The following is a 15,016-nucleotide window of genomic DNA, read 5'->3' as shown; positions in this document are numbered from 1 at the left end:
GATCTTGACGAAGCGGAATATTACCGTAATTTACAAGCCCACGAGGAAGATACAGGAATACCTTAAGCCTGCCAAGGACGCTCGCAAACCACTGGAAAAAGCTGGAGTGTATAGGATCCCATGCAGTTGTGGTGATGCTTATGTGGGTACCACTAAAAGAACTGTTTCTAAACGTTTGGAAGAGCATAAGGGAAATTGCAGAAGAGGAGAAACGGAACGATCAGCTGTTGCGGAGCATGCTTTCCAGCCAGGGAACCACAATTATTCGTTTCGAGGAGACGCAAGTACTAGCGGCCACGAGCGGATATTACGAAAGGCTCTACAGGGAGGCAAACGAAATCGCTAAACATCGTAATAATTTCAACCGTAAGGAGGAGGGCGTGAAATTAAACGGCATATGGATGCCGGTGTTAAAGAAGATGTGTACCACCCGCCCACTACTGGGTGATGGCAACGGCGACGGACAGCGGCCAATTGCACTGACGTTTCCAAAACACGTGACGTCACGCCGCGGCGCGGGAGCGCGCGGACACGGAATTTAGCGGCAGTCAGTAGCGAGCCAGCGGGTTTGTTGGACCTTCCATAGAGCTACGGACCCCCTTGAAGATGTCTCCCGCCTTCGGAGACGAAACGTTGGGAATCGACACAGAATTCGTCAACCGACCACGGCATAACAGCCCGGATAATTATAATGGACACGGAGGCAACCCAATAAGCGATCGCCGGCCGACACACACGTCGCCCGAGAAGACCGACCGACCGACGACCAATCAGTGTGCTCCGCACTTAAGTGATACGTATCTGCAATCGTCGAGCGAGTAATGGCTGTCTGGACCCCACTGCAGCCGCGCCCCGACTGAACTTCCGCCGCGTCTCAAGTCAAACGCTGTCAGGTCCGAACTGCACTGCTAGCGCCTTCCAACTCACTGGCTGATCCGAACTAACAAGGGGAGGCCGCCAATTGTGAAATTCAGATTCGACTCATACTGCGCATAATAAAAGCTCATGGCCAGAGGTGTAATGTGGCAAAGCACCAAGATGCACTTCTCAGCCGTTGTCGAGAAAACCGACAGTTAAAAAGAAACCGTTGCGGTGAAATACTCTCTACAATTAATAATTTTCTGCAGCGTCGTGGCGCAGCGGTAAGCGCTCGGGTTCGTAATCCGAAGGTCACTGGATCGAATCTCGCGCCATGCAATTTTTTTTATTATTTGTTTTTTTTTTTTGTAATTCAAATATATATATAATTCCCGGCAATCAGTTGCAACAATTATGCATATAATAAGTTGTTGAAAGTCGTTTCTCGTGGAAAAATAAAACTTGAAATAAAACACAATATGACAAATAGTATTCAAGTGGATACAATTTATTGAAAAGTTCGGTATACAATCGCACATAATTAACAATTAGTGACCAGAAGTAGCTGGAGTATCGCACGAACCAGAGTGATAGTTATCATAGAAACACGGAAAGCAGAAAACAGCACGACATCGAGCACATCTGATAAACGATGCGTTTTTACAAGAACAATTGTTTTTTTTAAATTATCTGTTGGGAAACACACCTGATTGACATTCTGAAAAATTGTTCTATCGTTCGTCAGGTTTGATGCATACCACGCATATCGTATCATATCGGCAAAAATCGGAGAAGACAATTGGTGGTAAACGATGGATATATATATATACATATATCTCTGAACACAAAGTATGGCACGATTTACAAAACAGCAAACTTCAAATACCTCGGTGAAACACTACAAATGAGTGGACATAACAGAGACTCAAATGAAGAAAGAAAGACTAAACTGGACAAGGCATACAAAGTAGTGTGGAATCATTACAACAAGAAGTCTATCTCACAAAAAGCCAAATTACGCCATTACGACACGGTGGTGCTCCCCGAGGCACTATATGCAGCAGAGACCACACTAATCCGAGGGCATACACGTATCAGACAATTAGAAAAAGTAGAACGGAAAATACTTAGGAAAATATTTGGCGCAACTAACAACAATGGAATATGGATCAAGAAACCTACAGAGGAACTGTACAAACATACGGAGACAATCACAGAAAAGATTAGAAAACGCAGACTACAATTCTATGGACACCTATGCAGAATGCCATCACACAGGCTGACCAAACAGATCTTTGACTGGGTAACCACTAGAAACAACAAATGGGTGGCAGAGGTAGAAAACGACCTGAACCAGCTCAACATAACAGCAGACACAATAAACGACAGAATAAAGTTCAGAAACATCATTAAGAAAAGTAAACTACATGAGATACAATGCGACAAACGAACAGGCATAAAATGGACCGAAGAACGAAAGCAAGATCACAGCCAGAAGATGAAAGAAATATGGGCAACCAAAAAGGCAATCAAGATGAAGCCGAAGACACGAAGCCGACAAGAAGCATGGACAGAGGACCGGAAACAGAAACACAGCGAGCGAATGAGGGAAGTTTGGGCAGCAAGGAAGGCAGCAAAAGGAACTGGCCATGTAGTTTAGTCCAAATGCGCTCTTTAAGGGCAAAACACCAATAATATATATATATATATATATATATATATATATATATATATATATATATATATATGTGTGTGTGTGTGTGTGTGTGTGTGTATACATTTGAAGTACAAGAAACAAAATTAAAAAAAGTTGCATGGCACGAGATTCGATCCGGTAACCTTCGGATTACGAACCCGAGCGCTTACCGCTGCGCCACGACGCTGCAGAACATTATTAATCGTAGAGAGTATTTCACCGCAACGGTTTCTTTTAACTGTCGATTTTCTCGACAACGGCTGAGAAGTGCATCTTGGTGCTTTGCCACATTACACCTCTGGCCATGAGCTTTTATTATGCGCAGTATGAATCGAATCTGAATTTCACAATTGGCGGCCTCCCCTTGTAAGTCAGAACACATGACAACCGGCAAGTAATAGCAGTCAGCAAAGATACTACACCAGGGCTTATATCGATAAGCGCCGCTGCTGCCGCTCACGGGCAGGCAAGGCGGCAACTCAGTGACACCAGTAATTGAAATTAACATAACGAGGTGGTCGTAGAGTAAAAACAGGATGTCAAATGAGATATGGCACGAACAAGAGCCACACAAGGCTCAGTAGTTGTAAAGAAAAAATACTCTTTTGTTTATGGAGGATGTCCTTAAATCCGTTACTTGAATTTCTTCCGTCTGGAAGCCCTATAGCCTGACGTGTTTGTAGAATAATGTAGACGACAAAACTGATTCGTACGTAATTTTTATGTGTAATAGTTCTAGATGCCTTGCTGTCATAAATTTACAATGTTCTCTCAGTGAAATACCGGGTGATCAAAAAGACAGTATAAATTTGAAAACTTAATAAAGCACGTAATAATGTAGATAGAGAGATAAAAATTGACACATATGCTTGGAATGACATGGGGTTTTATTAGAACAAAAAAAAAGCATATTGCTAGACGCGTGAAAGATCTCTTGCGCGCGTCGTTTGGTGATGCTCGTGTGCTCAGCCGCCACTTTCGTCACGCTTGGCCTCCCAGGTCCCCAGACCTCAGTCCGTGCGATTATTGGCTTTGGGGTTACCTGAAGTCGCGAGTGTATCGTGATCGACCGACATCTCTAGGGATGCCGAAAGACAACATGCGACACCAACGCCTCACCATAACTCCGGACATGCTTTACTGTGCTGTTCACAACATTATTCCTCGACTATAGCTATTGTTGAGGAATGATGGTGGACATATTGAGCATTTCCTGTAAAAGACATCATCTTTGCTTTGTCTTACTTTGTTATGCTAATTATTGCTATTCTGATCAGATGAAGCGCCGTCTGTCGGACATTTTGTGAACTTTTGTATTTTTTTGGTTCTAATAAAACCCCTTGTCATTGCAAGCACGTGTGTCAATTAGTACCTCTCTTTCTACATTATTCCGTGATTTATTCAGTTTCCAAATTTATACTGACTTTTTGATCACCCGGTACATTCCATTTGTAGTCAACTTCAGAAAACTTTACCCTTCTCCTTCCTTCCTTCCCTCCCTTCATACGCACATGCAAGCCAACCGCACCCCGTTCCAAAGTACATCAGTAAAGATATATTCATACTAAGATCGAAACATAGAAAAATATCGAAAAAAATTTACAGAAAATGACGTTTACTCAATAGCAAAATAGAACAAATAAATTCAGATAAACAAAATATATCTTTTTGTAGTATAGTAATTCATGAAATTCTATTTTTAAATCACAGAGGTTAATTGCGTTAGCACGACATATTATACAGTCGGAGTTTGAAACATTTCAAATAAGATCGAAATAAGGATAAAATCGAAAATTTGAGGATATACATAGTCCAGACGACTTACTGCACGTTATGCAAGTCTCTATGGCAGTGGCACCAGCTCGAATCTGTGCGTCTGTGGTGCATTCGCCCTGGCTGTGTGTTGTTCGGAAGACACAGCAAAAAATAAATGTTAATATTTTTATTAGAAAATTACTACCCAACATTTGTCAATTAAAATTTCAAATCGGTAGGAAATGCAGATTGAAATAAAAGTAAAAACAAGTTTGTGTATTGTGAGCCAAATCAGGGAGTTCACAGTCATAGGGCTAGAATACTAGACAAAAAAAATGGCTCTGAGCACTATGGGACTTAACATCTGAGGTCATCATTCCCATAGAACTTAGAACTAATTAAACCTAACTAACCTAAGGACATCACACACATCCATTCCCGAGGCAGGATTAGAACCTGCGTAGCAGTCTCGCGGTTCCGGACTGAAGGGCCTAGAACCGCTCGGCCACCGCGGCCGGCGCTAGACAAACACACACAAGTTTCAGATAGTTGTCTTGTAAAGCTAGGAATCTCTTTTTTTTTTAGCAGCACTCTTTAGTCTTCAGAGCCGAATTTTTTTAGAGTGTCCTCCTGCTTTGGGAGACTGACATCTATGCATTGACGTTCGAGTCCTGTAAGTCTGGAGAAAATCCAAGCTCTCCAGTCTATAACGTTTCCTTCTGAGGAAAACGACACGAGAAGAACTATTGTTGGACCACATCGAATGAGTGATACTGTTCCCCTTTCAGTTAAACTGCGTACCTATAGTTTAAATAGTTGACATTTATAACACCACATTCTGTGGGTCACTCTTCATAGGTACTGTGATGGTTCGCAAAGAGTACATCATTATTTAAATTTTCTTTCCAGGTCGCCTCCACAGGCAAAGTACCGACGTTGTGTGCAAGCAGAGGTCATCTGTGCCATTTTCCAGGCTAGAGGACTATTTGTGCGGACTGGAGTTTGTAGGAGGAACCGACTCGCACCAATGCACCTGAAGGTGGAAGACGATTCTGAAGACAACAAACCTGCCATCCCAGCGCGGTTTGGCGCGAAACACGACTCCGAGGACTCGTTTCCGGTGGACCAGCAGCACCATCTGGTGGCTGCAGGGTCGCCAGTCGGCGGCACCATGCCGGCTCCTACTGAGGACACCGCCAGTGGTGGAGGGATCACCACCAACCCCAACACCACTGCGGGTACGGTGTTGGCACCCCTGCCGGGTGTGCGCGGGTATTCCCCGCACCACCGTCCCCACCACCACTACCCCCACCACCACCACCACCACGGCAGCTACTCCGGGCAGCCGGTGCCCCTGTTCGGCGAGCTCCCTCGGGACCCGTGTGGACCGGGATCGTCCGCTCAGCGCGCGGTGGACGTCGGCGGTACGGACCTCCACACCGCCACGCTGATGCCGCCTCCGCCTCCGCCACCACTGGGGCACCACTACGGCTTTGGTCCACACCATCAGCAGCACCCTCACCTCCAACACCAGCACCACAGCCGACCCACTCTGCACCAGCACCACCTGCAGCTACACCACGGGCAGGTAGGCCCCACCCACTAACTGTCATACGGAAATTTTATTCTTGTTTACATATGTAAGCATTTGGGTTCTCTTTCAGGTGTTTAAATTTATCTGTATTCTAAATATACTATGTGATCTGAAGTATCCGGACACCTGGCTGAAAATCTACATCTACATCCATAGTCCGCAAGCCACCTGACGGTGTGTGGCGGAGGGTATCTTGAGTACCTCAATCGGTTCTCACTTCTATTCCAGTCTCGTATTGTTCATAGAAAGAAGGATTGTAGGTATGCCTCTGTGTGGGCTCTAATCGGATTTTGTCCTCATGGTCTCTTCGCGAGATATACATAGGAGGGAGCAACATACTGCTTGACTCCTCGGTGAAGGTACGTTCTCGAAACTTGACCCAAAGCCTGTACCGAGCTACTGAGCATCTCTCCTGCAGAGTCTTCCACTGGAGTTTATCTATCATCTCCGTAATGCTTTCGCGATTCCTAAATGATCCTGTAACGAAGTGCGCTGCTTTCCGTTGGATCTTCTGCTATATCTCTTCTATCAACCCTATCTGGTACGGATCCCACACTGCTGAGCAGTATTCAAGCAGTGGACGAACAAGCGTATTGTAACCTACTTCCTTTATTTTCGGATTGCATTTCCTTAGGATTCTTGCAATGAATCTGTCTGGCATATGCTTTACCGACGATCAACTTTATATGATCATTCCATTTTAAATCACTCCCAATGTGTACTCCCAGATAATTTATGGATTTAACTGCTTCCAGTTGCTGACCTGCTATATTGTAGCTAAATGATAAGGGATAAGTGACTTACAAGTTCGTGGCGCTGGAATTCAGTATGGTGTTGGACCACCGTTACCCTCAATGACAGCTTCCACTCTCGCAGCTTAAGTTCAGTCAGGTGCTGGAAAGTTTCTTGGAGAATGGCAGTCGGCCGTGCGGTTCTAGGCACTTCAGTCCAGAACCGCGTGACTGCTACGTTCGCAGGTTCGAATCCTGCCTCGGGCATGGATGTGTGTGATGTCCTTAGGTTAGTTAGGTTTAAGTAGCTCTAAGTTTCAGGGGACTGATGACCTCTGCAGTTAAGTCCCATAGTGCTCAGATCCATTTTTTTTTTTTTTTTTTTTTTTTTTTTTTTTTTTTTTTTTTTTTTTTTTTTTTTGGAGAATGGCAACCCATTCTTCATGGAGAGCTGCACTGATCTACATCTACATTGCAATTGACCCTTAAGTGCCTGGCAGAGGGTTCGTCGAACCATTTTCATACTACTCTACCATTCCACTCTCCAATGGCGCGTGGGAAATAGGAGCACCTAAATCTTTCCGTTCGAGCTCTGATTTCTCTTATTTTTTATGATAATCATTTCTCCCTACGTAGGTGGGTGTCAACAAAATATTTTCGCATTTGGAAGAGAAAGTTGGTGATTGAAATTTCGTAAATACATCTCGCAGCAAAGAAGACCGCCTTTGTTTCAGTGACTGCCACCCCAACTCGCGTATCGTATCAGTGACACTCTCACCCCTATTGCGCGATAACAGGAAACGAGCTGCCCTTCTTTGCACTTTTTCGGTGTCCTCCGTCAGTCCTACCTGTTAAGGATCCCACACAGTGCAGCAATATTCCAGCAGAGGACGGACAAGTGGAATGTAGGCTGTCTGTTTGGTGGGTTTGTCGCATCTTCTAAGTGTTCCGCCTTCCCCACAATATTATCTACGTGGTCTTTCCAATTTAAGTTGCTCGTAACTGTAATTCCTAGGTATTTAGTTGAATTGACAGCCCTTAGATTTGAGCGATTTATCGTATACCCAAAATTTATCGGTTTTCTTGTAGTGCCCATGTGGATGACCTCGCACTTTTGTTTAGTGCCAATTGCCACTTTTCGCACCATACAGAAATTCTATCTAGATCATTTTGTAATTGGAATTGATCGTCTGATGATTTTACTAGACGGTAAATTACAGCGTCGTCTGCAAACAATCTAAGGGGGCTGCCCAGATTATCACCTAGACCATTAATGTAAATCAGGAACAGCAGAGGGCCTATGACACTACCTTGCGAACGCCAAATATCACTTCTGTTTTACTTGATGATTTACCGTCTATCACTACGAACTGTGACCTCTCTGAGAGGAAATCACGAATCCAGTCACACAACTGAGACGGTACTCCATATTCACGCAATGTAATAGTCGCTCGTGAGGAACGGTATCAGAAGCCCTCTGAAAATCTAGGAATATGGAATCGATCTCAGATCCCTTGTCGACAGTACCCATTACTTCATGGGAATAATTGCACAAGAATAACAATAGCACAAGTGTCGGTCGGTGAGGCCTGGCACGAAGTCGGCGTTCCAAAACATCCCGAAGGTGTTCTATAGTACTCAGGTTAGGACTCTGTGCAGACCAGTCCATTACAGGGATGTTATTGTCGTGTAACCACTCCGCCACAGGCCGTGCATTATGAATAGGTGCTCGAACGTATTGAAAGGTGCAATCGCCGGCCGGACGGTGTGGCCGTGCGGTTCTAGGCGCGTCAGTCTGGAACCGCGTGTCCGCTACGGTCGCAGGTTCGAATCCTGCCTCGGGCATGGATGTACGTGGTGTCCTTAGGTTAGTTAGGTTTAAGTAGTTCTAAGTTCTAGGGGACTGATGACCACAGATGTTGAGTCCCATAGTGCTCAGAGCCATTTGAACCATTTTTTTTGCAAATACCATCTGGGGGATGCTCTTCAACTGTGGTAAGCAACAAAGTGCTTAAAACATCAATGTAGGACTGTGCTGTGATAGTGCCACGCAAAACAACAAGTGGTGCAAGCCCCATCCATGAAAAACACGACCACACCATAACACCACCGCCTCCGAATTTTACTGTCGGTACTACACACGGTGGCAGATGACGTTCACTGGGCATTTGCCATACCCACACCCTGCCATCGGATCGCCATATTGTGTACCGTGATTCGTCACTCCACACAACGTTTTTACACTGTTCGATCTTCCAATGTTTACGCTTCTTACATGAAGCGAGGTGTCGTTTGGTATTTACCGGCGTGATGTGTGGCTTATGAGCAGCCGCTCGACCACGAAATGCAAGTTTTCTCACCTCCCGCCTAACTGTCATAGTACTTGCAGTGGATCCTGATGCAGATTGGAATTCCTGTGTGATGGTCTGGATAGACGTCTGCCTATTACACATTAAGATCCTCTTCAACTGCCGGCGGTCTCTGTCAGTCAACAGACGAGGTCGGCCTGTACGCTTTTGTGCTGTACGTGTCCCTTCACGTTTCCACTTCACTATCACATCGGAAACAGTGGACCTAGGGATGCTTAGGAGTGTGTAAATCTCGCATAGAGACGTATGACAGAAGTCACACCCAATCACCTGACCACGTTCGAAGTCGGTGAGTTCCGCGGAGCGCCCCATTCAGCTCTCTCACGACGTCTAATGACTACTGAGGTCGCTGATATGGAGTACCTGGCAGTAGGTGGCAGCACAATCCACCTAATACGAAAAACGTATGTTTTTGGCGATGTCCGGATACTTTTGATCAAATAGTGTATCTACAGCCACTGTGCCTTACTCGCTCCTTCAGATCTGATTATCTAGCAGATAAAAGATCAATACACTCCTGGACATTAAAACTGCAACAGCAGCAAGCGTAGCAAATAATTTGTTGTGAGTGTATATAGTAAACAACATCAAATTTGTATGTGGTTTTTGAGTCCTCAGGTTTCTAACTGGTTTGATGTGGCCCAACACGAATTCCCCTCCTGTGGCAACTTTTTTTTATCTCAAATTAACAACTACGATCTATGTCCTCAGTTATTTGTAGAAGGTATACCAGTTTCTGTCATCCTCTACAGTTTTTACCCTCTCCCTCTATTATCATGGAAGTTATTCCCTGTTGTGTTAACGGCTGTCATGCTGTACCTTCTTCTTGTCAGTGTTTTCCATACATTCCTATACTCGACAGTTCTGTGGAAAACCTCCCCGTTCCTTACCTTATCAGTCCACCAAATTTTTCACATTCGTCGGTAGCACCACATCTCAAATGCTTCAATATTCTCGCGTGCAGGTATCACATAGTCTCTGTTTCACCACCATGTGCTCCAAACGTACATCCTGAAAAATTTCTTCCTCAAATTAAGACCTATGTTTGATAGTAGTAGACCTCTTCTGGAAGGAAATGCCCTTTTTGCCAGTGCTAACTTGATTTTTATGTCCTCCTTGCTCCGTCCACCGTGATTTATTTTGCTGCTTCGGTAGCAGAACTCCTCAACTTTGCTACGCGATCCCTAATCCTGATGTTAACATTCTCGCTGTTTTCATTTTTGCTACTTCTCATTACTTTCGTGTTTCTTCGATTTACTCTCGATCTGTATTTTGTACTCATTAGACTGTTCATTTCATTCAGCGTAATATGTAATTCTTCTTCACTTTCTCTCAGGATAGCAACGTCATCAGCGAATTGCATCACTGCTATCCTTCCGTCTTGAATTTTAATTTCACTCCTGAAGTATCCTTTATTTCCATCATTGCTTCTTCTATGTACAGATTGAACGGTAGGGGCTCCAAATTACATCCCTTTTTAATCCGAACACTTCATTCTTGGCCTTCCACTCTTATTCCACTTTGTTCTTGTTCTTGTGCATATTGTCTTTCTCTGTTGCTTACCCCTGTTTTTCTCGGAACTTTGAACGTTTTACACCATTATCGTAGAACGCTTTTTCTATGTCGACAAATGATATGAACGTGTCTTGATTTCACGAGGGTTGCCCAGAAAGTAATACACCGATTTTTTTTCATCAACAATTCTTTATTGAACATAATGAAAATCACACACACGAAAGAATGGTGTTTTATTTACGCACCACATATTTCCACGTAATCTCCACCCCGTTTCATGGCCTTCCTGCAGCGCTAAACAAGTGCGTGCAGGCCCTGTCGGTACCATTGCTACTGGATTCGTGATTTCCTGTCAGAAAGGTCACAGTTCGTAGTAATAAGCGGAAAGTCATCGAATAAAACAGAATTTAAACAGATGTAAAATCCCCAAGATTGGCTATCTTTTACGGAAACTCGAAATTTAGCGCTGACTTCAATGCGAGATGACTATAACAGTTTCCACGACGAAACCTTGTCGCGAAATGTGGCAGAAAATCCAAAGAGATTCTGGTCGTATGTGAAGTATGTTAGCGGCAAGAAACAATCAATGCATTCTCTCACATTAGCAGTGGAGATACTATCGAATACAGTGCTGCCAAACCAGAGTTACTAAACACAGTCTTCCGAAATGCCTTCACAAAAGAAGACGAAGCAAATATTCCAGAATTCGAATCGAGAACAGCTGCCAACATAACGTAGAAGCAAATATCCTCGGAGTAGTGAAACAACTTATATCACTTAATAAAAGCAAGTCTTCTGGTCCAGACTGTACACCGATCAGGTTCCTGATGCATTAGCTCCATTCTTAACAGTCATATACAACCGTTCGCTCGACGAAAGATCCGCAGCCAAAGACTGGAAAGTTGCACAGGTCACACCAATATTCAAGACAGGTAGTAGGAGTAATGCCCCAAATTACAGACCCATATCGTTAACGTCGATATGCAGCAGAATTTTAGAACATATATTGTGTTCGAACATTATGAATTACCTCGAAGAAAGCGGTCTATTGACACACTGTAAACATAGGTTTAGAAAACATCCTTCTTATGAAACACGCCTAGCTCTTTATTCGCATGAAGTGTTGGGTGCTATTGACAAGGGATTTCAGATCGATTCCGTGTTTTTGGATTTCCGGAAGGCTTTTGACACTGTACCACACAAGCGGCTCGTAGTGAAATTGCGTGCTTATGGAATATCGTCTCAGTTATGTGACTGGATTCGTGATTTCCTGTCAGAGAGGAAATTTTGATGGATGCTTTTATTACGACGACGTAATAACTAGGGCTTCAGCCAAGTATGTTTCCTTTTTTCCGCTGCTTTTCTTCCAAATACACACACAATGCAACTGTGCTGCTAGAAACTGCAGCACATAATGAGATGCCGTCCACCATCTTGAAATTTGACGAAAATATCGCGACAGCTTAATATTCCATTTTTAGCACGACGTCAAAGATCTTTGTCAAAGAAATTTGACGAATACTTGATCATATTCTTTTGTCAAAAAAATATGATCGTGTAATAACGGTCTTAGACCCGCCAGGTTAGCCGAAAGCGCTAATGCGCTGCTTCCTGGACTCGGGTAGCCTCGCCGACCCCGAATCGACCCCGCTCGGCGGATAAACGACGAAGGGCCGGTGTGCCGGTCAGCCTGGAGGTGGTTTTTAGGCGGTTTTCCACATCCCACTAGGTGAATACCGGGCTGGTCCCCACGGCCCCGCTCAGTTACAGGACTCGCAGACATTTGATAAACGTTGGCACTATTGCACGGTTTACACTAGATACAGACAGCTGGGGTACACTACTTCCATCCTGGGGGGTACGGGGTGGTGGCAGGAAGAGCATCCAATCACCCTCTGCAACTAACTTTGCCAGACTCCATAGTAACAACCCAGACCCGGCGGTACCTGGAGTGGGATCCAGATACAACAACAACAACAACGACAATACCAGCCTTACCAATATGTCACTTGAAAGAAAACACCCCTCACTTACTATTTTTTAACGAAGTAACCCGGTTTCAACACTGCTAGGAGTGTCTTCCTCAGAATTTAAATCAAAGTAGTTTACTATTTTTTAACGAATTAACCGCGTTTCAACACTGCTAGGAGTGTCTTCCTCAGAATTTAAACCAAAGGAATTTAAATTCTGAGGAACATATTGGTAAAATTTTGTACATTACTGCACGTTCAGAGACCGTGAATAACTACAATTGAAAGAAAACAGCCCTTGGTCACTATTTTTTAACGAATTATCCGGGTTTCAACACTACTAGGAGTGTCTTCCTCAGAATTTAAATCAAAGAAATTTAAATTCTTATGAAGACACTCCTAGCAGTGTTGAAACCCGGTTAATTCGTTTGATTTAATTTCTGAGGAAGACACTCCTAGTAGTGTTGAAACCCAGTTAATTCATTAAATTGAAAGAAAAGAGACCTCGGTCACTATTTAAATTCTAAGGAAGACTCCTAGCAGTGTTGAAACCCTGTTAATTCGTTAAAAAATAGTGGGCGAGGGCTGCTTTCTTTCAATTGTAATTATTCACCGTCTCTGAACGTGCAGCCATGTACAAAATTTTACCAATGTTTTTAAATGACTGTAACATGGAAGGGGTACATTTCCGGACACAAGTTCCAGCTCAAAATATTATGTAGCCAGACTCCTCTAGTAGTCCTACAGGCTTGTCAAGGGAAATTTAGATGGTTCAAATGGTTCAAATGGCTCAGAGCACTATGGGACTTAACTTCTAAGGCCATCAGTCCCCTAGAACTTAGAACTACTTAAAGGTAACTAACCTAAGGACATCACACACATCCATGCCCGAGGCAGGATTCGAACCTGCGACCGTAGCGGACACGCGGTTCCAGACTGTAGTGCCTAGAACCGCTCGGCCACCTCGGCCGGCCGGAAATTTAGACCACGCTGTAGACGTGTGATGTATTAGCACTCTGATGTCAGCCTCTTCACCAATACTGGTTCGTCTCCCAGTGCGTGTGTATTTGTTGCCCTATCAGGTTGTGCACCAGCCGGGACCAGATGGTGACGATGCTCACTTCGGCTCAGCGCATCACCAGCCCCAGGAGGTGCTCCATCACCAGCAGCAGCCAGCAGCCGGAGTTCAGCATTCCGAGGCCCAGGTGAGTGAAGAAACAACTGTCACTGGTGTAGAAATTTATATTACGTATTGTTTGGCAACAGCTTAATCTCTGCGTGAATCCGTATCTCACGTCCGTTTTCTTCTCTATCATAGTTTTTCCACAATATGTGTTCCCTGTAAACCTGAAAAATAATTAAATTTTTGTAATAGGTGGGAGACAGGTTTGTAACTATTCCTGATGTTATTCAATCTGTACATTGAGCAAGATGAGATTTGAGAAGGGAACTGAACTCACTCAGAGAGCAATAGACACGGGTTCCCAGGTAGATGCCGTGTTTCTTGACTTCCGCAATGCGTTTGATACAGTTCCCCACAGTCGTTTAATGAACAAAGTAAGAGAATATGGACTATCAGACCAAATGGGTGATTGGATTGAAGAGTTCCTAGATAACAGAACGCAGCATGTCATTCTCAATGGAGAGAGGTCTCCGAATTAAGAGTGATTTCAGGTGTGCCGCAGGGGAGTGTCGTAGGACCGTTGCTATTCACAATATATAAAAATGACCTTGTGGGTAACGTTGGAAGTTCACTGAGGCTTTTTGCGAATGATGATATAGTATATCGAGAGGTTGTAACAATGGAAAATTGTGCTTAAATGCAGAAGGATCTGCAGCGAATTGACGCATGGTGCAGGGAATGGCAATTGAATCTAAATGTAGACAAGTGTAATGTGCTGCGAATACACATAAAGAACGATCCCTTATCATTTAGCTACAATATAGCAGGTCAGCAACTGGAAGCAGTTAATTCCATAAATTATCTGGGACTAGGCAGTAGGACTGACTTAAAATAGAATGACCATATAAAATTAATCGTCGGTAAATCAGACGCCAGACTGATATTCATTGGAAGAATCCTAAGGAAATGCAGTCCGAAAACAAAGGAAGTAGGTTACAGTACACTCGTTCGCCCACTGCTTGAATACTGCTCACCGGTGTGCGATCCGTACCAGGCAGGGTTGATAGAAGAGATAGAGAAGATCCAATGGAGAGCAGCGCGCTTCTTTAGAGGATCATTTAGTAATCGCGAAAGCGCTACGGAGATGATAGATAAACTCCAGTGGAAGACTCTGCAAGAGAGAAGCTCAGTAGCTCGGTACTGGCTTTTGTTGAAGTTTCGAGAACATACCTTGTCCGAGGAGTCAAGCAGTATATTGCTCCCTCCTACGTATATCTCGTGAAGAGACCGTGAGGAAAAAATCAGAGATATTAGAGCCCACACAGAGGCATACCCACAATCTATCTTTCCACGAACAATACTAGACTGGAATAGAAGGGAGAACCGATAGGTGGCTTGCGGAGTA

General features: G+C 44.1%; 1 protein-coding gene across 1 annotated transcript in view; it reads left to right on the top strand.

Annotated features, from left to right (window-relative positions):
* The window catches only part of LOC126427130 (protein twist-like), a 191,073-nt gene that overhangs the window by 57,389 nt on the left and 118,668 nt on the right, over positions 1-15,016 (top strand). Inside the window, exons 2-3 of the mRNA XM_050089355.1 lie at positions 5,219-5,897; positions 13,571-13,693. Coding sequence (XP_049945312.1) covers positions 5,337-5,897; positions 13,571-13,693 — 684 coding nt within the window. The 5' untranslated portion in view covers positions 5,219-5,336. The remainder of the gene's footprint in view (positions 1-5,218; positions 5,898-13,570; positions 13,694-15,016) is intronic.

This window comes from Schistocerca serialis, chromosome 11, assembly GCF_023864345.2.
Source record: "Schistocerca serialis cubense isolate TAMUIC-IGC-003099 chromosome 11, iqSchSeri2.2, whole genome shotgun sequence".
Lineage (NCBI taxonomy): Eukaryota > Metazoa > Arthropoda > Insecta > Orthoptera > Acrididae > Schistocerca > Schistocerca serialis.
The sequence above is the reverse complement of the archived record's forward strand: the minus strand, read 5'-3'. Positions and strand labels throughout refer to the sequence as shown.